Genomic DNA, 21,188 nt, shown 5'->3' on the forward strand with positions numbered 1-21,188 from the left:
TCCCACTCAGTAGCTGTGTGACCTTTGGCAGGTTTCTCACACTCTCTGTTTCAGTTTCTCTATCTATGAACACGATGGTAAGTATTATCAGGACCCACCTCTGAGGGCGCTTGTGAGGATTAATTGAATTGACATATACTCAACATTTAGAAGACAGCTTGGTATACGGTGAGTGCTCAATAAATGTCTCATTACCATGACCTCATCCCTTTTGGCTTTGCCAAGAACAAAGAGCAATGAAATCACTGGAGAAGTTTATAGATGATCATTGTACACCTTCAGGAAGGCTTTTTTTTTTTTTTTGTATTTCATTTCCAGTTATAAACTAAGAACAGAGTTTTCTTTCTCTTTTTCCATACTTGACAAAACTAAAAGTGAGTAATGAAAAGAAACTTCTCACGTGGAACTCTTCTGCAAAATTGGCTAACCCACGTGGCACAGAGGAAAGCCTCTTCGGTGATCTTCATCTTCAGAAGGAAAATGCATGATTCCTCTTCTCATTCCTGTTATCTTCAGGATGGTCTTGAAATAATGGGTTCAGTATTAACTGTTTTAATAACTACTGCATGGATGCCATTTTACAGGAAATTGTAATTTTAATAAGTGGTAGGAAGCAAGTGAGGCAGGAGCGATAAATCATTACTGTCATTTCTGATTATGCCCTTCTAGTGATAGGCCCACAAATGATATATTATTACCCTAAAGACTTTTAAAAAATATTATAATGAAGCTCTTAGTTTCATATTAAATGATTTTTCCAGGAGGGCAGCAAATGTCATCCGAATATTAGATCTTAAAATTTCTTTAAACCTTTTGCGTTTGCCCTAAATACCAATGGTAGGCAATGATTTGCTTGCCAGAAGGGTAAAGAAATCTGTCTGGGTGCATGCATAGGAGCGAAAGAAGAGAAGAGAGAAGTGGGCAGGGGAAGTGAGAAGCGGTGAGCTCGTGGGTTCATTGTTTATCTCTGCTCACTAGTCTTTAACATTTATTAAGTGAATGTTTATCATAATTTTCGGTCACTTATCATACCATTTGCAGGACAAGGAAAGGTCTGATGATGGAAATTGCTCCTTTCTAATGAGGTTTCAGAGAAACGTTGACACACGTGGTTTCTGAACTCGGACTCAGGTTAATGCCTGGCAGCAGGTGAATCTCTGCGGGTTACTAATGGCAGGTGCTTCTCGTGCCAGGGCTGGTGTTCTAGCAGCTGCTAAATATTTCCAGTCTCACCCCTGCTCAGGTGCATGCATCGATAGGCACAGATGAGCAGGGTAGTCCCTGGACGGCAGGGACTCTGTGTCCCCAGAATGGAGCATGAAGTCTAGCATAGTGTAGGCGTAAAATGAATGCTTGACCAATAACTTGGCCAAAGACATTTCTGATGTTTGAAGCCACCAAGTTTGTGGTGCTTTGTTATAGGCCCCAGGGAATGAAGACACTGGGTCTTTCCTAAATCTGAATTCAGACATGAGTTTCTAGCCACGTGGCTAACAGGATGACCCAAATACCTAAATATGCAGCAAAACGGACCTTCCCAGGCTTATTCTTGGCAGATGTGGGTGGGTTTGCTCGCCTTCTCTGCCTGGGGAGGTGTTGGCATGCTCGCCTTCCAGGGGCCTCATCCAGACATCCCCTGCCACCCCCATGTTCTGGGGTAGCTGCCCCCTCACTTGTGCCTGGGTGCACAAACCCAATGCAGAGGCTCTCGGGAATCATTTCCGATGGAAACCCATCCTCACTAAGCACCTGTCTCTGTGTGTCTGAGCCTCTATGACTGTATTTACCTCACCTCATCTGATAGGTGTCGTTGCTTTGGATGTGTGGTTAAATTTCTCAAGTTTGCAAGGCAGCCAAAAAGCCCCACAAAATCAAAATTATCCTTGACAGCTCTGTATCTCATTACCTTTCTCCTGCAGCGTCAAACTAAGACGCTATTTCTTTATTCAAGCCCCAGATGAAGTAGCTGGCGCTGGCTTGCACTCAGCAGAGCCTTACTGTAAATTCTCTCTCCCTTTTGTAAAGCTGGGAGCATCTTCCCTAGCCAAGCGGGCACTCGCATGCCTGGTGAGGGGCAGGAGGGAGCTGAGAGCAAGCTACACTGTCCCAGCTGTGCACCAGCACCTGGCTCGTAAGGCAGGAAAATAGACAGTTGTGAAGTGTAATTTCTCACCCAGTGCCTGGTGCATAGTAAGCGTCGCGAAAGCGTTAACTCTCTTTCACCCCACGTTCTGGACGGTTTTCATGCAGGCTGGTGATTGTTCGCATTTGGTCATGATGTTATCCGAGACCATATGAATATTTTTGCAGAATGAGAAATGAAGCCCAGCCTTGCTCTGTACCTGATGTTACTGGGGTCCTGTTACTTAACAGTTACTTAATTTGTGTCTCAGTGTCACTGTTAGTTGGAAATTTGGTGGCACCGAAGCTGCAGGGTTGCTAGGAAGGATGAAATCGATCAAGTTAATTAGTAATTGTTAACTGCGAAGGACAGGTCCTGTGCACAGCAAACACGCAAGTGTTAAATAGGAAAAAAGGAGACTTGCTTGGGGGGATAATGCGTGGGAGGAGAAAACTCCGGAATATCCAAAAAGGGTTTTCTTAAAATAGGCATTTGAATCCTTAAGGGGTCCTTGGTGACGATAATTAGAGCAGCTCACCTGGAAGCTGATGGTCTATATCTTGGCTGTCACAGATGGCAAGTGCTTCCCTCTTGAGGCGGGGAACTGGCTGACGATCTGATTAAACGCTATTGGGATGCCATCCCAGAGTAAGAGTCGCTGTCTCCTCTTTTATGAGAAGACCAAAGTGTGGCATGCAGCGGGGGAAAAGCTGTGACCTCTTTAGGGTTGTGTCCTTGCTGGTAAAAGGGGCTCCATAATGCATCCTTCCCTGAGGTTTTTTGAGGTCCAGGTCAGGGAGCAAATGACACAGCATTTTGCAGAAGCTCCGTGTGTCAGGGTGCGTGATTTCCACTTGCTGTGTATCCTGAGCATTTAGAAGTCATATACAACTTTTTTAAAGAACAGGAGCTGGAAGAAGCTAGAAAGGATAGAGGGGGACTGAGCCGGAACTGTACCCGTTATTACAGTGACTCAGGAATAAAAATGAAAATATAATAACTCACATTTACCATGGGCTTGCTAAGTCTCAGGCTGGCTCGGAGTACGTTACGTTTGTTACATCACTAATCCTCATCACAAAGAGGAAAATTGGCTACTTCCCTTTAGCTTTGCTATCATCCTCTCTTGGTATGGCTGCATTTAGCAGATTTATGTATTAATCTATGTATCTACTCATGCTCTCATTTATGGCCAGACTTTCCCAGGCTCTCACAAAGGCCAGTGCCGACCACACCTCTCCAGCCATGAGCGATTCTCTGAAGGGACTCGGGGTCAGACACTGGGTTTAAGCTGGAGTCTCCACGCGGCAGCTGTTGGGATTCTCACATACGCACCTACCCGATGCGCTGTGGCAGCCCTGGCCATGTTCTTCATTTTAATCTCTACTGAAGAACATTGAGGTCTGGAGATGCTAAATGAGAATTACTGAATTAGAGAAGTCCAGACAAGAAAAGAATATTACATTTGACGAAACTAAAGCCCAGAGACGTTAAGTGACTGGCCTGAGCTCACATACTTAGTAAATGGTGATGCAGAACTTGACCCCTACCCTTCCCTTCCAACTTTCCTTTAAGAAGAGTTGAAGGAGTAGCTTCTCCTCACCCTCTCACTTTCTACTTGTGTGTCTCTAGCCATTTACGTAACTTTCTGACCCTCAGTTTCCCTATATCTAAGGTTGGAGCAATTGTTACGGGAAGGCGTAATTGAGGGTTCACGTGAGGTGATGCAGAGAGACCAGGCCTACCATAAGCACATTCAGTGAAAATCAGTTTCCTTCCTCCTTTGTCTTTATGCAGTTGTTCATGAATGCCTTAACTGATGGATTCTCTCACCTAGCTGACTATCAGCAGCTCTGTACTGAGGATGGGCATGCTCAACATGGCACTGAATGCTGTACTTGAGCTCACATTCAATTTGGAGACACAAACCTAAGGGTTCCTAATGCCAGCAGGTGTGGTGAGGAAAGCGTGCCGTGGGAGTTTGGTGTGGGGGCAGGGAAGGAATGTGGTGTTAACACTAGCTGGGGCTTCAGGGGAGACCTCCCGGGAGGCAGAACTTCAATGTTGTCCCGCAGAATGACTTTCCTTTAATGGGCAGAGCCACGTGGAGGGTACATGGAATGGTCAGGATTGGCTGGGGCTCATGAGCTGAAGCGTGAGGTGGGCAGGGATGCTTGTAGAAGGGGCTGGAAGGGAATTAGTCTCCACCTCTAGGGCGGCGCTCTTTTCTCCTCCCCCAGGAGTCATGGGGATAAGACAGATGACTTGGCCAGCATTCCCCGCCCCGCCCCGCCCGCAACATCTCCCCTTGTTGCCTTTGGTCTGGAAAAGGGAAGCTGACAGGTTATACCCACCTCATCTCCCCTCAGTCCTGTCCCCAGGGCAAACTGCTGATTCTTCTCCAGGAAACGGATTTTCACATTGTAGACTTTGTTCCCATAAAACACCACCAGCACGTAGGGTTCTGCCCTGGATTTCGTGGAGCAGTCTCGGACCAAGAAAGTGCCGTCCTGAAGCAGAAGGAAGAAAGGTCTTGTCTCAGGCATGCCAGCCTCCCAAGCCTGCCAGTGTTGGCCGTAGTGACACTTGTGTGTGCCACGTTCCCACATGGCTTGCTTGTTGGCAAAGCAGTTCTTCGTGCAGTTTAATTCAGTGAGTATTTGAGGGTCGGCATTTGTAAGGGTTCTTGTTACTTTCTAAAGAGTGTACCAGTCAGATCAGGACATCCCCTTCTCCCAAATCTTCCACCATCCCCCACTGGCCTCAATGTCATGCCTACAACCATAGCATGATGTTCGTGGATAAGTGCTCCAGCCTGTCTTGGGGTTTTGTTTCCTGCATCCTGGCTCCAGCCAAGTCCCTGTTTCCTACCGTCCTGCTTCTGGGCTCTCGGCTTTCACACAGGCCACCTCATCTGCGGGGAGTAGCCCTTCACCGCCCCTCCTGGGGGTGCTACCTTCACCTGCCCATGGTCGCATATATCCTATTCTGCCTGGTGCGCCGGTGTTATTCTAGAGTCAGTGGGAGCCACTGCAGGCTTTAGCAGGAGAGGCTTTTAGCATAATACATGGAGACTCTGAGTGGGGAGGTGTTAATATAGGGCTAGGGTCCCCCCCGAAAACATGGGGCTTCAGTCATTGATAGCAGCATGAGCAGACATGGGGGGAGGGGCTAACATAGCCTCCTGTGAGGGGAAGGCGGGTGCAGGGGAAGAAAGAGGAGACAGAAGAGGGATTAAGAAGGAAACCCAGAAGCTTCAGTGTGACAGGGGCCAGGAGAGGAGATGGAGGGTTTCAACAGTGTGGGATGACTTGAGGGCTGTGAAGAGGCAGGCTGCAGGCATCAGGCCCACCCTGGGGAATAGCTCGCTGGAGGTCTGGTCATAAACGCCTAGGAAGTGGAGTGATTGTCCTGGATTCTCCTAAATAGAAACACACCTGCAAGGATGGTTGTGTGGCTACATTGTCTTTTATATGATGAAAATACTGAAAAATCTGTAACTGTAATTGCATAGATTCTTGTATAGATCGTTGTAAATGATCTATTAGAATAGATCTAATTAGATGTGTGCAGGACTTACTATTTTTTACAGATTGATATTATATATAATAATTTATGTTTATAATTAATTGTCACATATACTTATCTCCATATAGACTGTATATCTGTATATCTATATATAACTCTTATATATATCTGTATATCTATATATAACTTGTGCATAACTAATATTTATAGTTATAGATATAGATAATGGTTATAATACAATAATACTATAAATATATTAAGTTTATAAATAACACTAAGAAACTGTAGTGACATGATAATTCTGGTAGCTAAGGTTTATTGAGACTTGTTCTCAAGATGCTAAGCATTTTGGAGGCGCCTGGGTGGCTCACTTGGTCAAGCGTTTGCCTTTGGCTCAGGTCATGATCTCAGGGTCCTGGAATCGAGCCCCTCATTAGGCTCCCCGCTGAATGGGGAGTCTGCTTCTCCCCCCACCCCTCCCTCCTGCTTGTGCTCTCTCTCTCTCTCTCTCTCTCTCTCAAATAAATACAATCTTTAAAAAAAGATGCTAAGCATTTTACACACATTATTTCATGTGATGTTTACATAAAATTTGAGAAATTATTGTATCCCCATTTTACAGGTAAGGGAAGTAGGGTCTAATTGCTTTTTTTTTTTTTTTTTTTTTTAAAGATTTTATTTATTTGAGAGAGAGAGAATGAGAGATAGAGAGCATGAGAGGGAAGAGCGTCAGAGGGAGAAGCAGACTCCCCGCTGAGCAGGGAGCCCTATGTGGGACTCGATCCCGGGACTCCAGGATCATGACCTGAGCCGAAGGCAGTCGCTTAACCAACTGAGCCACCCAGGCGCCCAGGGTCTAATTGCTTAAGTGAATCCACTAACGCATCACGGCTAGTTAGTAGATTACCTAAAAGTCAAGCCCAAGTTCTTGCCCTTTAAATATATCAGTCTCTGAGTACATAAAGTGGGATTAAGGAATTTTCTGGAACTCGTTCTACCTAAAACATTCAGCCATAATTGACGCCCTAGGATTCAAGCACAGAACATTGCCTGAGATCAGAAAGGGAGAGGACACCAAGACACGGAACCAATTTTTGGATTCATCATCTTAACCTCTGCAGTGAGTTTGTCATCACGAATCTGGGCGATCCTGCAATTTAAATGAAATTATCTTTCCTTAACTGGAAACATGTTTTGACACAACTGAGACAAACAGAATAGGAAAAGATGAAGTCATGCCACTGAGATGCTGTTTCATCAGTGCTTTTGTGGGAGGGGACAGAAACAGGCACAGAGAGTGGTGGCAAAAGGAGCCTCTACTGAGTGCCCAAATGTTGCTGGAAGGACACTGTGGGATATATACATTGCTCTGGAATTCTAGCACCATCCCCACAGCGGCTCCGGGAAGCAGGTCTGCTAAGAGTAATTTCTGTGTTGGCAGACGGGCTCAGAGAGTGCAGTGGCTCATTGGGTACTGATTAACCAGGAGTAGGAGGCACGGTTGGAGCTGGTACTGTACTCCCCCATCTACAAGGAGAGGTCTGCTCAGGTGGGGTTCCCCGGGGAGGGGGCAGGAAGGGTCCTGTCGGCAAGGCATCAGCTAGCCACCTGAGGCTCCCCACTGGAATGTAAAGAACTGTGATGGCTACTAGAGCAGTTGTGGTTTTGTAAAAAGAGCCCTGATCTTGAGTATAGGTTCTGCCACTTTTTCCACTTTTCCTCTTTATGACCGAGACCTTGATTTAGCCTCAGGTTCCTCATCTAGAGAATGAGATCGTTGCATTGACTTCTAATATGCTCAAGATCCTTTGTTAGCAACTGTATTAATTTCCTCCTGCTGCTGGAACAAGTCACCATGAACTTCGCAGACTAAAGCGCAGATTTATTCTCCTGTGGTTCTGGAGACTGAGTTCTGATATGGGTTTGACTGGGCTAAAATCAAGGGGTCACAGGGCTGGGTTCCTTCCGGAGGCCCTTGGGAAGAATGCATTTCCTTGCCTTTTTTGGCTTCTAGAGGCTGCCAGGGGTCCTTGACTTATGGCCCCCATGTCTGACTGACGTTCCTGCCTTCCTCTTATAAGGATTCTTGTGATTACATTGAATCCACTCAGATAATACAAGATACTGTCCCCATCTCAAGATTCTTAATTTAATCACATATGCAAAGCCCTTTTCCCAAGTAAGGTGGTATATTCACAAGGTCTGGGGTTTAGGATGTGGGTTTCTTGTCAGGGGGCATTATCCAATTTACCCTAGAAACTTACATATAATTTGTCTTATTTAATTTTACAGTATCAATTCTGAGAGCTACATTTTATTAAAATTTATTGGGGACCTATCATTTATCCACCCGTTTACTAATTAACTCACTCATCCATTTTTGTATCTCTTCATTCAACAATAAACATCGCACTTGTTAGCTGAGGAGAGGTTTTGATGCTCCAACAGTCTTGAGAACCTTTCTATCACTTCTGAGAGATTTCTCACAGCCTAGTAGAGCTCTCTGCTCATCGACGAGTAGTTATTTAATAACTGTTTGCTGTTTGTGATGGTGGTTCTAGTAGTCATTTGATCTGATCCCAAGTATTTCACTTCTTTTCTCCTTCTGGTCAGATGGTAGGTTTGTCCTTCCCCACCCCCTCGGGACTTAGGCCTGGCCATGTGAATCGCTTCGGCCAATGAAATGTGAGCAGGGATGAGTGTTACTTTCGAGAGCATGTGGTAAGAGCCAGTGTGTGACTGGAGTGAGCACACATGGAGAAGGGGTCTCCACCAGCACCCAAACCTTTCTAGCCCATGGAGCGCAAGCAAGAACGTTTTGCTATGCTAAGCAACTGAGATCTTGCGGTAGTTACTACAGAAACCTATCATACCCTGACTGTGACAGCGTTCATGATCCCTGCACCTTTCCTGAAGACAGGAGAGATGAAGACCTGCCCGTACTGTATGCAGACCTTTAATAATGAGATGACCTTGGAAGAAAGCAGAAGGAAGGCATCTTCCATGGTGACCTCCATTCAGACCTCAGCTTCCACATATGATCTCCAAAATAGTTCCTTAGGGTTGATTTTACTGTGTTCATTTAATCAATAAAGAAACCTAAGCTTAAAGATATTTTTTTAATTCAATTAACCATCATTAGTTTCAGATGTAGGGTTCAGTAATTCATCAGTTGCGTATAACACCCAGTGCTCATCACAACACATGCCCTCCTTAAAGATATTTTGGAAGAAGAGCAAGTCCCGTGACTCATAGTGACACAGCCAAGTCCCCCTTTTAATGACAACCTCCTGAGCACTGAGAGATACAGGCTGGTGCGTCAAAGCACACTGCTCTGTACGTGCTGGGGGACCCATGGGCAGAAAACCGTAAGACAGCTGCAGACAGGGTGACATGGGCCCTCTAGAAGGCGTTACCTTGTTCTCCTTCCTTAATGCCTCTTCTACTGCCTTGCGGCTTTGTTCTCCGATGTACCAGTCACTCTGCTGGACATCCTGCGGTGCAGGTAAATGATGAAAATTTTAGGATCAAAAAGAAGTGCTAACTTTAATCAATTAATTAACTAAAGTATGCTTTTGTTCTACTAGGGTCACACCACAGTTTGATTGATAGCAAATACGCAGTACAAAAATTCCATCCCTGGATCTGGAAATGGACACAGGAAAAGCAACTGCAGCTTAGGGATTATAGGAAACTGGCATGACAGAGTCCGTCTGTCACTGAAAGTAACCAGAAATTTCACTCCCATCTGTTAAGAAAGGCCCATTGGTACCATGCTCAAAATGGGTAATAAACCTTCTATCTACCAGTGCTTTCTGAATCTGCACCTGCTGAAGCTATGGTGGGAGGTGTATTGTTTGTGAAGCCAGCGTGGCCCTAATCCTTGCAAAACCAGCAGGGGAGGTGCAGATCGAGAGCATCTTTATAGCTCTTGCGTCAAATCACATGTGGTGGAACTGGGATTCGAACCCTGGTCTATCTGGCTTTCTCCCTGATACCCTGTTATACCAATTGATTTATTTTGATGATGAAATCCACCATAACAGAAGAAAGGGCAGTCAGGGAGATGTACCATGAATCTGCAATTCCTTTACTGGATTCCAAGGATGATACCATTAAACAGTCCTTTGCATGAGTCCAACCTCTCCAAGGCCATTCTTCATTCATTATCCAGTCCACCCCCATAATAATCCTGTGAGGTTTGCACGTCAGGACAGTGCAGGCTCAGGGAGTCAGCATCTGTCACAGGACTGGCAAGAGCTAGGTATGGGACAGCAGGTCTTTGTTCTCTCCGTCTTGAGTCTCTGGTCTTCCCAGCACATACCTGATCCTTCTAGCAATGGGTACACCACCAGTCATATGTGAGTGCCATTGGGAGAGGCATGAGCTAGCTCCAGCCTAAGTCTGCAACCTCGCTGGCTGCAGTCTGAGGACATGGGTCCGGCCAGGCAGATGTGCTTGCTGTTCTCTGGACATGCATAGCTTCAAGGCTTGGCATGAGCTAGCCCTGCTGCCTAGAAACCCCCTCACACCTCACCCTTTCCTCCCTCCTGGCTCTGCTACTCTCTTCCATCCAGTTGGGGATCAAAGTCATCTCTTATTTAACACCCCCCTTGGAATAAATTCCTCTACCTAGTCCCTAACCCCTTGGGAAGGTCCAGAGGCAGGACCAGCTCTGCTCTATTCCTGCAAAGCCACGTAACAGGCTCCAGAAACAAAGGGGCCTTAGAGCCCCATCCCCCTCAGAAGTGGGAGCTTTCAGAGCTCAGAGTGATCTGCTGCTTCTGGAGGGTCTCTCAGATAGTCTAGGGGCTTGGCTGGGCTCAGTCATCGTGCATTTCAGCAATTCTGACTTTATTTACTTGTTCAAACTGGAAGACACTTAGAGATTTTATAGTCCTGTGTTTCTCCAGGTATAGTCATGAGTGCCAGCAGGTGAGTTTAGGTGGTACTCAGATACAGCATTAAATCCTGAATTACCTGGGGGGGAAGTAGCTCCCTTTCAGTTCTCTTGTCTAGTCCTTTGAATAATTCAAGAGGAATGTTTCATTTTTGTTCTAGTATGTCCCTAATAACTCTCTGGCATTTCTAATCTCTCCTGCAATCCTTATGCTGAGAGCCATTAGTGAATGGTGGGATCTTGCTACAATTTAATGGCCTTGTTTTGTTTGAGCTTAAGCAACTTAAAAATGTGGTAAAACAGACACAACACAAGATTTACCATTTAAGCCATTTTAAGTGTATAATGCAGTGACGTTGAGTACATTTTCATGGTTTTGCAACCATCACCACTGTCCATCTCCAAAACTTTTGTCATCATCTCAAACTGAAATTATATCTATAAAATCCCTGCATGAGCATTTGGATTGTTTCCACGTCTTGGCATTATTGTGAAAAATGCTGCTATGAACATGGGTGTACAAATAACCTGTCTTGAGTCCCTGCCTTCACTTCTTTGGGGCATATATGCTCAGAAGTGGATTGTTGCCATTAGTTTTAAGGTTACTTCCTATCTATGGCATGTAATACTGGCTTTCTCTTTACAACAGTGGTACAAAGTGAAAAAAAGAGTCAAAGAATATTAATAAGTAAACATTATTATTGATAGTACATGGGTCGGTCACAGATCGTAAGGTGCATTGAAATTGTTGACATCAGGGAACTCCTGATCTAGTGCAAGCCTCTCCCATGCCTGTAAGGGATCCAGGCTCTGGGAGGGGCGTGACTTTGGAGAGACACCTGGTTAGAACTCAGGGATTTCTGTGCTCATGAAGAAGATGACAGAGGAAAAGGAATCCAGGTACATAAAAAGGAACAATAACAGAAGTATGTGCAAAAGTTTCCTAAAGTCTAACTTGAGAGTATGTGACCTCTTTTAGAATTAAGGTAGAAATTAATATAAGGACAGCAAAAGACTTTTAGGATACCACAGGGATTATAAGACTGGACCAGAGATATCTTATATGCTCTGCTTCTGCTTAAAACGCTTTGCAAGCTCCATAGCAGGACCCCACGCATAGGAGGATATGGAATGGAGACCCAGAAGAAGCATATTCCTCTGTGCCTTATAGTGAAAGACTTTAATAATCAACGTTATAAGGTAATGGAGGGAAGGGCATTGAAACTACAAAGAAAGTTTTGACACCCACCCTCCCCCATAGTAAATGTAAGTGCAACATGATCCAAGAAGATCATAGGGATGGTGAATATTTTAGAAAGAGACCAGGAAATAGATGAAGGACAAACAAGAGTACGTCTGTTATCCATTAGCATCTCTCCCTGCTCTATGTCTCCTCTGAGGCAGAGACCATATCCTCTAGCATGTTTTGTGGCATATAAAAGTGCTCAATAAATAGCTGTTGGACTGTTCAAATGAAGGGAGTATGTGATAGGTGGATCTTTTATTGGCAAAAGAATTGCCATATATAAATCCTTGCTAGTCCTGAAAGATTATTGAACAGCTAGTGTATATAAAACACAGGCCTTGATATATCTATTTTTTTGATTAATTAATGCCACTTGGAGAATCTGAGAATATGCAAATTAAAGACTGGTAAAAGACCTATACAAAATATAGCAAAACACTGTAAAGTGTATTAAAAACCAGTAATGTATAACCAGAAGGGGAAAAAATAAAGCCAATCATGGTGATCTCCTTCTAAGCATTGTTCAACAAAGCTCTCTGTCGATGCTAAGTTCATCTAGAAAGACACTGAAGAGAAGTATTTGTTTTACCTTTGCATCAGACCTCGTAGGGAAAGGTTTTCTCCAGCTTGTGTTTTTATGGTGAAGCAAATTTTCCTGAGAGCTGAAGCGGGCTGGAGACTGACATCTCTGAGGAGGATGAAACTGCATGCTTTCTTTATGATCTGGGGAAAAGGAAATTCACATATAAATATGATTTTGTTACTGTTTCAGATTACCTCCCTCCAACAAGGAGCTGGAACTCATCACTCCTTCCTATGTCTGGGGCAACCTTCTTGGTCTACACTACTGTCATCTCATTCTGGACAAGCAGTCTCCTCTGGATTGTTCTCTTGCTTCATCTTTTGCCCCTTTCTCTCTCTCTAGGGCATCTGGAGTAATCTTAACAAAATGTAATTCTGACTTTGTTATTCCACCTGGTAAAAATCCTTCCATGGTTTCCTTTATACCTGAAAGAAAATCCAAATGTTTTACTTCTGTCAGTAAGGCCTGGAATAATCTTACCTATCCATCCATCCCACATCGTCTGCTCTGTTCTGGTCATAATGAACCCTGTTCAGTTTCTTAAACAAGCTAAGCTTGTTCTCAACTCAGAACACACTACTTTTATGACTTGAAAGAATAACTTTTTGTTTTAATGGAATATCACTTTTTTTAACCTAAAAGAATGACTAACAGATAAATTATGGTTATTCAGACTTGGGCAGTTGGCAGATATTTTATTAAAAATGAACCAAGTAAGCCTGTCACTTTATGGAAAACAACTGGCAGTATTTGTTGCCAGTTATAAAATTAGATTTTTCTAGTGCAAACTAGAATTTGGAAAAGCTTGTACCTACCACCATTACATAACAACACACTTTTCTGACGAGACTGGTGGTGTTATTTGCAAATGTAATTAAAAAATATTATAAAATGTGTTAACATTGGAAAGATCTGCTCAGGTCTGTGAATAATATTCCAAGTGACCAATGCGTGACATTACAAAATCATGCCTGGTTAGAAGATTCTTTAAAAGAATAAGATAGACCAATGGACTTCAAAGTAACAGAATACAAAAAGTTCATTGAAAGGGTTTAGTGTTCACATGGAACCTAAACCTTGAGATACTACCGCTTGTCAAGTTTTGACATGGTGTTTTCTCTTTATATTCAATGAAAATAGCATATTTTCACTGCACGTCATTCTCATAAACACTAATAAAGGATGAAATCAAGGCCACAAGGAAGGAATGAAGTGTTAGGAGAAATACTAAGCAAAGATATTTGTAAATATGTTAGTAATTTTAAGCAAGGATTAACTGTATAAAAATCACAAAGCCTTGAGAGTATGAAAACAATATCAAAGTAGAATACTGGACAGTAATAATATAACATGGAAGAAAGGCGATTAGTATAAAGCCAGAACTATAAGCTAGAGAGTCTTAATTCAGTCTAAAAATATAACTAAAATTATGGGCCTAGTTAGTAGCTGAGTAAGAACTTTGAAAGAGTGAGATACTTTTGACAGTATACTTTGAAACGCAATACTGATAGCAAATATTTACATGCTAGTTACTGTAGCATTTAGGTTTTATGTTTTTATTCTGCTTCTTGTCATAAAAAAGCTGAATTTTTCTCTAAGTTTACTAAGAAGAACAGAGTAACATTTTACATTCTATTTTAAGGGTTTCAAGGATTGTGGCTTTTAATGTGGAGCCTAAGAAGGTTTGTTATAGGGAATGAATGACGTGTATGAAAACGTTTGTTGGAAAATGTTTGTTTGCTTGAAGTTTAAATCACATTCATCATAGTAAGTTAACTTCACCCACCAATTTATGACCTTAAAAATAGGAATTATGCTAAAGACATCTCTGATTTTCAAATTTTATAAGTAAAGGAGCTTAATTTTCAAATAGTGCAGAATCCATATCATCAGAATTAGGGCATTCTGAGTTTCTTCTATTGCTTGGGAAGAGGCTATGAACCTCAGATTTTTAAAATTCAAGCATGCTTTTATTTAAAATGTTAAAGGTCATGAATGGGTGAATAGAATTGGAATGTATAACTTCCAAGGGGGAGAAAGAGAGGGGAATTAGGAGATGAACCCACTATCTGTCAGGAAAAGAAATAGTCCAAAAAAGTAGGGTGAAGAGGAGTCACAGAATAATATAAAAACTGATCTAAAATATTAGTAATCACAATAAATGTCAAAAGTTTAAGCTAAGCCTTGAAAAATTAGGTGCAGACTAGTTTAAAAATTCCAGTTTTGTGCAAATATAATGACACCTAAATATAATGACGAAGTGATCACTTAGGGAGTATGGAGACTTTATACTAGGCAAATCCTAACCAAAAAGCTAAAAGAGCTCTTGTAGTATTTCCAAAAATACTTTAAAAACTTGATTTTAAATTAGAGTGAAGTGGTACATAGAGACTTATTACTGAAATGGCCATCGCTATCTTTTCAACATGGATCGAAAGTGTGAGTGTACTTGAGAAAAGAAAATAACCATTATCAGCATTTTCTATCACTTGGTTTGTGTAGTTTACATAATAGTGTTCAGTGATTATGAATTTTTCATTATATTGTGGCAACTGATTTATTATATTTCAACTCTTGAGTGCCTTGCTTGAATATTTAAAAAGTCTGACTTGAAAAAGAGCATTTGGGAACAGCTATATGCATTTGTAGTCTATGCAGAGAATGAGTTAAATGGAACAAAACAACAAACAGAACAACTTTGCTGTGCTGTTTTCCCCTGAAGGCCCTTTGGATCTTTGTTTAATGAGTGAATGAAATTCTGAGCATATAATCCACTATAAATATTTAACTGATTTTGTTCTAGAATAATGGCAGCTGATCTTTGGAAATTATATTACATAGTATAATATATGTTATATATACAAACATTTATACGTATGCAGATACACATATATACATATATATATATATTTTACATGAAACTGCATTTTAGTTTTATAACCCCATGAAATAGGACTCTCCTACTTGGAGAACAGAGGGCCACGTTGATGAAGAGATTGACACAGAGTAAGCAGAAGAACATTGTGAGGAGGACACTGTGTAGGTGGTCAATAAAATTTGAGGCAGGGCAGCCTAATAAAAAAAGGCATGGGTTGTAGAATCATATTGATATCAATAATTACTAATATTTCAAAATTCTTCTGTATATAAAGCTGTTAGCGTGGTGTTTGACCTGTCCTGATCCCTCAAAAAACACCACTGCTTATGTTGTTAATATTATAAGAGAAACACAGTTTTAGACTTTTCTTTTGTAAGTTATATAAAAGCATTTTATTTGAAGCAGGTATCCATACATATATATTGGTAAATTTGAAGTTACTCTTACATGCAATTTAAAAATTAATTTTATAAGATAAGAGCCATATCTTTTAAAGAATATTTATAAAATGCTGATAGAAAACGTCAGAAAACAAAAATTTAAGACAAAAAGCACATAGATCATCTACAATCCGAAGCTTAGAGATTAATGTTATAATTTTGGAGTAGAGCCAAACCTTTCTGGACCATCTTCCAATATATCAAAACAGTTTATTTTTTGGTCCTGATACCCGTTTGCTTAGGCTCTGTGATGTGGTGAGGAAACATGTATTTGGTTGTAGTCAGTTAACAGCTGCTCCAAAACCTTTGGAATTGTCATAGGCAATTAAAACATGGTCTTATCAGAACAACAACAACAACAAAAACCTTGGGAATTTCCTAAGTGATAAGAATGACACAGTTACTTTAATATTTATAACAAGCCCCTTGCAACCACACCTGAGTTTATGTTAATGAGGTGACTTTCTGAAAGTGCCTAGGGATGGTTGACAGGTAAATCAGCCATGTGCCTGGAGGGTTGGAACTTTTAGTCCCACCCCCTTGACCTAGGGAAGAAGAGAGGGGCTGGAGGTTGAATCAGTCACCAGGGACCAGTGATTTCATCAATCCTGCTTATGTAATGAAGCCTCTCCAAAACCCCAAAGGATGGGGTTCAGAGAGCTTCTAAGTTGGTGAACCAGAATGCTTCCGCATGCCATTATACAGGGCCCCAAACTCCATGAGGACAGAAGCCCCTTTGTTCAGGATGTTGCCCTATGAATCCTTTCCATCTGGCTGTGGCTGAGTTGTGTTCTTTTACAATCAAATGCTAATCCAGCAAGAAAAATGTTTCTGTGAGTTCTGTGAGCCATTCTGGCAAGTTAATTGAATCTAGGGAGGGGTTCGTTGGAATCTTGGATCTATAGCTGGTTGATCAGAAGCCCAAGTGACATATGCTTGGCATCTGGCATGGGCTGGTGGGGCACAATCTTGTGGGATTGAACACTTTACCTGTGGGATCTAATGAACTCATGTAGTGTCAGAATAGAGTTGAACTGTAGGTCACCCAGCTGGTGTCGAGAATTGCCTGGTGATGTGGACCCCCCCCGCCCCCGACTTTAGAATTGTTGGGTATAGAATTCTCCGACTCCTAATAGCTTAGCTTGAATTCATTAATTAGGGAATTGAGCCAAGTCTGTTTATCAAGTAGTAGCTGAACTATAAAAAATAAGCATTTCCCAAATTCCTTTCTCATTTGTAGAATAAGGATAATATCCCCATTGACAGAGGTGTAGATTTCACTATTCTGCATGAAGAGTGCTGACTTCTTCTGCTCAGGCATTCAAATTAAAACCAGTAAGCCTTAGAGAGTCTGCTAGACTGAAAACTGAGTGCTGGGATTGTGTGGTTTTCTATGTATCTAGTTTCTGCCATGCCCTGGTGATCCAGAAATGAATTTTCACCTAGTAGAATGAACACCTGCTCAGTAAGCCGATGGCGGAGCGAGGCAGGTGTGAAAGCACTGATTAGCTGAAGGGCGGGGCTGTCTCTGTTCTGTCTTCCTAGGGCCCAGCCTGATTCTGTATACAACCCATGTGCTTTGTGGATGTTTGATGACTGAAAGAGAAATGAATCAGTGGTGTTTGAAGGCTCTGGAAACATTTCCCCTGTCCATTCTGGGCTGTTTCCTTCATCAACTGTTTCTCGGACACGAGCGGAGAACAGTCTGCAAGAGCTCAGTACAGATGATATACTCCTGGTCCTGGGGTGCTTGGCTGGACTCATGTCTGTGAAGGCCATCCGCTTCACTAACATGGCTGTTCCAATCTTGAATTGCTCTTCATTTTTCACTTGTGTATGGTTTCGTCTTTCAAATTAAGACTTTGGAATTCTCTCTACGCAGATTCTGCTTCCCTGCAGCATATTCTCACAACCCTCACTCAGCTCCTAGACTTTCGCCCCTGGATGCTGCAAGCCTTTTTATCTTCCTACACCTAGTCTGGCCTCCAGGACTACTGTTTCTGCCATTTGATTCTTAGGGATTCAGCCCATCCCATTAATCACAGCTCTTTTAACTGCCTTCCTTCAAAGAAGGAAGTCCTCTCTTGGGAAACGCCTTTTTTTAATTAAAGATTTTATTTATTTGAGAGAGAGAGAGTGAGAGAAAGAGAGAGCACGAGAGAGGGGAGGGTCAGAGGGAGAAGCAGACTCCCCACTGAGCAGGGAGCCTGATGTGGGACTTGATCGTGGGGCTCTGAGATCATGACCTGAGCAAAAGGCAGTTGCTTAACCGACTGAGCCACCCGGGCGCCCCTCTTGGGAAAGTCTTACTAGCAATGCGCACACATCGTGGGAACTAAGCTTTCCAAATTGGTTTTTCAGTCTAAGGCATAGATAGTGTAGGGCAGAAGAGGAATAAGGACAAGATGGAGGGCAGGCAGAAAACACTTAGGTCTAATGGGTCAGTTGGGTTGGGAATCTCTGGAGAAGGAAGTATATTTATTAAAATGTGTTAGTTGCCTACTGTGTATCACACGACTGTGTGTGTGTGTGTGTGTAACCCTGTGAGTTAATATTATTATTTGGATTTTGTGGATGGAGGGAGGGTGAGGATCCAAGAATGAACTTGCTCAAGATGACCCTATTGCAGGGAAGGAGGCAGCACTGGGAGTCAGGTCAGTAGAACCCTCAGTCATTCCACTATATCCCATGGGGTCTGCTTCCTCCAGCTCTAAGCCCTCTTGAGGCTCAACAGAAAGAGACTGCAGGATTAGACCTGGACACAGAATCTCCATAGCATATGGAATGAAGAAAGAAATGCAAAAGTACATGATAGATTTGTTTGAACAAAATAATACTAATCAAAACCCACCACCAATAGTAATATAACGCTATATTTATATGTTGCTTTAGACATCTCTGCAGACAGGTATCCTATATTTATCTTTACAGTCAATTAGTAAGAGGAGTCAATTTGATTTTCTTTGTTTGACTTACTTAAATCTATTTTATATCCAAAGGATTGGCAAAAACTAAAAGTTTGTCAAGAACAACTGTTGGAGATGATGGGGAATGAGTAGGACTCATAAGCTGTTGGTGACACTAACATGTCTGCTTTGGAAGATGCATCTAGTACAATTGAAGAGAGGCATAGCCTCCGACCCAGAAATTTCACTCTTAGAGAAGTTACCGTGTTGTGTACATGGGGAGACTTCTACAATATTGTTCATAACATCATCATGTTCCTAAGAAGAAAACTCTGGAAACCACCCAAGTGATCATATTGAATTACGGATAAAAATTGGGATATTAACAAATGGAATACTATCTGTCAATGAAAACAAGCTAATTACACCTACACGTATCAGCTCAACGGCGTGGAGCCTCGCAAAAGCTAAGTCACAGTGCAGGGATGTCATAGTGTGCTGGCTTACCTGTTTGTTTTATAATTCTTACATACAGTGCTCTTACCTCTGTTTTGTACACTGTGGTTCCTGGTCATGAATGGCGAGCTAAAGGGAATGTTAGAATTGACAGAATGTTGGTATTTCCCATAGTAGGTAAAATTCCATTCAAAGGCAATGTCAGTCATAATGGACTAAGTCCCATTTACAAAGCACTTTATATTTCACTGGCTGTGCTACAAGAATTTCTGTTTTGTAAGGCAATAGGCGGGTGGTTCTTTCTCTCTTTTCTCAAGGCAGGCAAACAGATATGGAACAAATTGACCCATACAAGTTCTTTCCATCATATTTCAGTAAGCACATATCATGATTCTTTGCTTTTGGAAACCATGAATTCAGACTTGCCTCGTAACTACAGTCACTATAGATAGGTGGCGGGTTGGGGCTAATATTCTATAGAAATTGTTTACCAGTTGAAGGAGAGCGAGCCATAGCAAGCAAGAGGAGCACAGAAATTATTTTGTTCCTTCCTGAAATGTGAGCTAAGTGAGAAAACTGGATTATTATTAGGAAATCCATAAGAGAGAAAGGATTATAAAAATATAATAAAAGACTCTTAAAACAACAATATGCAAGTGAGGGAAAGGGAGGTAATGGGGGATGGAGATCATGCCCTTGATGTGCAGGCCTGGCATGGCAGTGAGAGCTGACATTTATTGGGCACTGGCAACAGGGCTGGCTCTGCTCTCAGCGTCTACTGTAGGACGAGCAATGTTGCCCAAGGATGTGGTTTGCTGGTGATGAGGTGGGCAGTCCGATTCTGGTGAATCTCTCCTGACTACTTCTCTGTTCTACCATAGACAAGGTACATTCCCTGTATTTATTGAATAAATAAAAGATAGCATCTTAACTGTGGGCAGGGCACCAGGGAAAGTCAGCATTCATACATTTTCAGAGTCAAGCCTTTTGGCAGCATGGGCTACTGTTTGGGCTTCGGAGTTGGACTTGACTTCAGTAGTAGGGAACTCCACCTCCCTGGGCCTCATTTATTCCCTCTGGGGAGTGGGTCAAAACTATCTCCTAGATTCAGGGTGGCTTTAAGCTGGGGTCTGGTGGCTGAAGAGGGGTTTTTCCGAGTAGGGAGAGGGTGGAAAGAGGGAAATATGGGGGGAGGTGCTGCATTATGTGACAACACAGATTGAGACAGTGGGAAAGTGGCATGAACTGAGGCTGGAGCCACTGGCCAGCCAGGGGTCATGGGGACCTTAGAAGCACTAATTTTGGAGGCCCTGGATTTTGTTGTAAGGAAGCCACCACTAATTTATAGTGACCTTGGTCAGTGAATCACTGGTCTGAGCCTTTGCTTCCTCGAATCTTCATTTGGGACAGCAGTGGTCACAATAACCCCATCAGGCAGGTGTTAAATCAGATAACAGCATTTTCAACCTCCAACCATCTATAGTTTTGTTCAAAGGTAGCTGTCAGTTTCTGTGTGGTAACTTACAAGTTACCAACCGAGAATAATTAGAAATAGCCAATTTCCCCCCCAGATTGATTTGCATCCATTCCAGTTAAACCTGTCTAGTTCATATCCAAGCCTTCAGATCTCCCAAACTTCTCTAACAAGCAATCACTAGTAAATTACAGGAAGAACAATGCCATTAGCTTCCCTAACAACTGTGACTCACACATTTCCCTTGGGCCTCATCACTGGGCTTCATTATCAAAGACCAAAGACTTCCCATTTCTCAGGAAGCCTTCGTGCGTCATTATCCAGGACAACACATGGCCTGACCCCCAGGCTGCCGCCCAACAAGGCATTCCTGTCTCCTTACCTGGCAATGGCAAGAGGAATCTCTGGAGTGCTTTGATTTTGTGACAGGTGAATTGATTCAGGCTTCATCTGGTAATGAGGAACTGCATGAAAGAGTCACAAAATTTGGTCAGGTTGTAAAAAGAAAATGATTGGGGACCTAATGGAACTTCTGTGATTTCATCTGAGTGATCTCTGAGTAGTAGGAGCGGGCTGTTGGTGGTCAGCAGAAACCGTAACCTACATATTCTACAACTCCCCTCGCTCCCGTGGGCGGCTTTTCCTTGAGGCTATA

At 42.6% G+C, this 21,188-nt stretch overlaps 1 protein-coding gene across 1 annotated transcript in view; it reads right to left on the bottom strand.

Moving 5' to 3' along the window:
* Positions 1–21,188, bottom strand: part of CLNK (cytokine dependent hematopoietic cell linker) — a 160,599-nt gene that overhangs the window by 4,507 nt on the left and 134,904 nt on the right. Inside the window, exons 14-18 of the mRNA XM_027600401.1 lie at positions 20,916–20,997; positions 19,148–19,188; positions 12,386–12,519; positions 9,067–9,144; positions 4,477–4,632 (exon numbers count right to left, since the gene is read on the bottom strand). Of these exons, the coding sequence (XP_027456202.1) occupies positions 4,477–4,632; positions 9,067–9,144; positions 12,386–12,519; positions 19,148–19,188; positions 20,916–20,997 (491 nt within the window). The remainder of the gene's footprint in view (positions 1–4,476; positions 4,633–9,066; positions 9,145–12,385; positions 12,520–19,147; positions 19,189–20,915; positions 20,998–21,188) is intronic.

The sequence above is a fragment of the Zalophus californianus genome, chromosome 2 (genome assembly GCF_009762305.2).
Source record: "Zalophus californianus isolate mZalCal1 chromosome 2, mZalCal1.pri.v2, whole genome shotgun sequence".
Lineage (NCBI taxonomy): Eukaryota > Metazoa > Chordata > Mammalia > Carnivora > Otariidae > Zalophus > Zalophus californianus.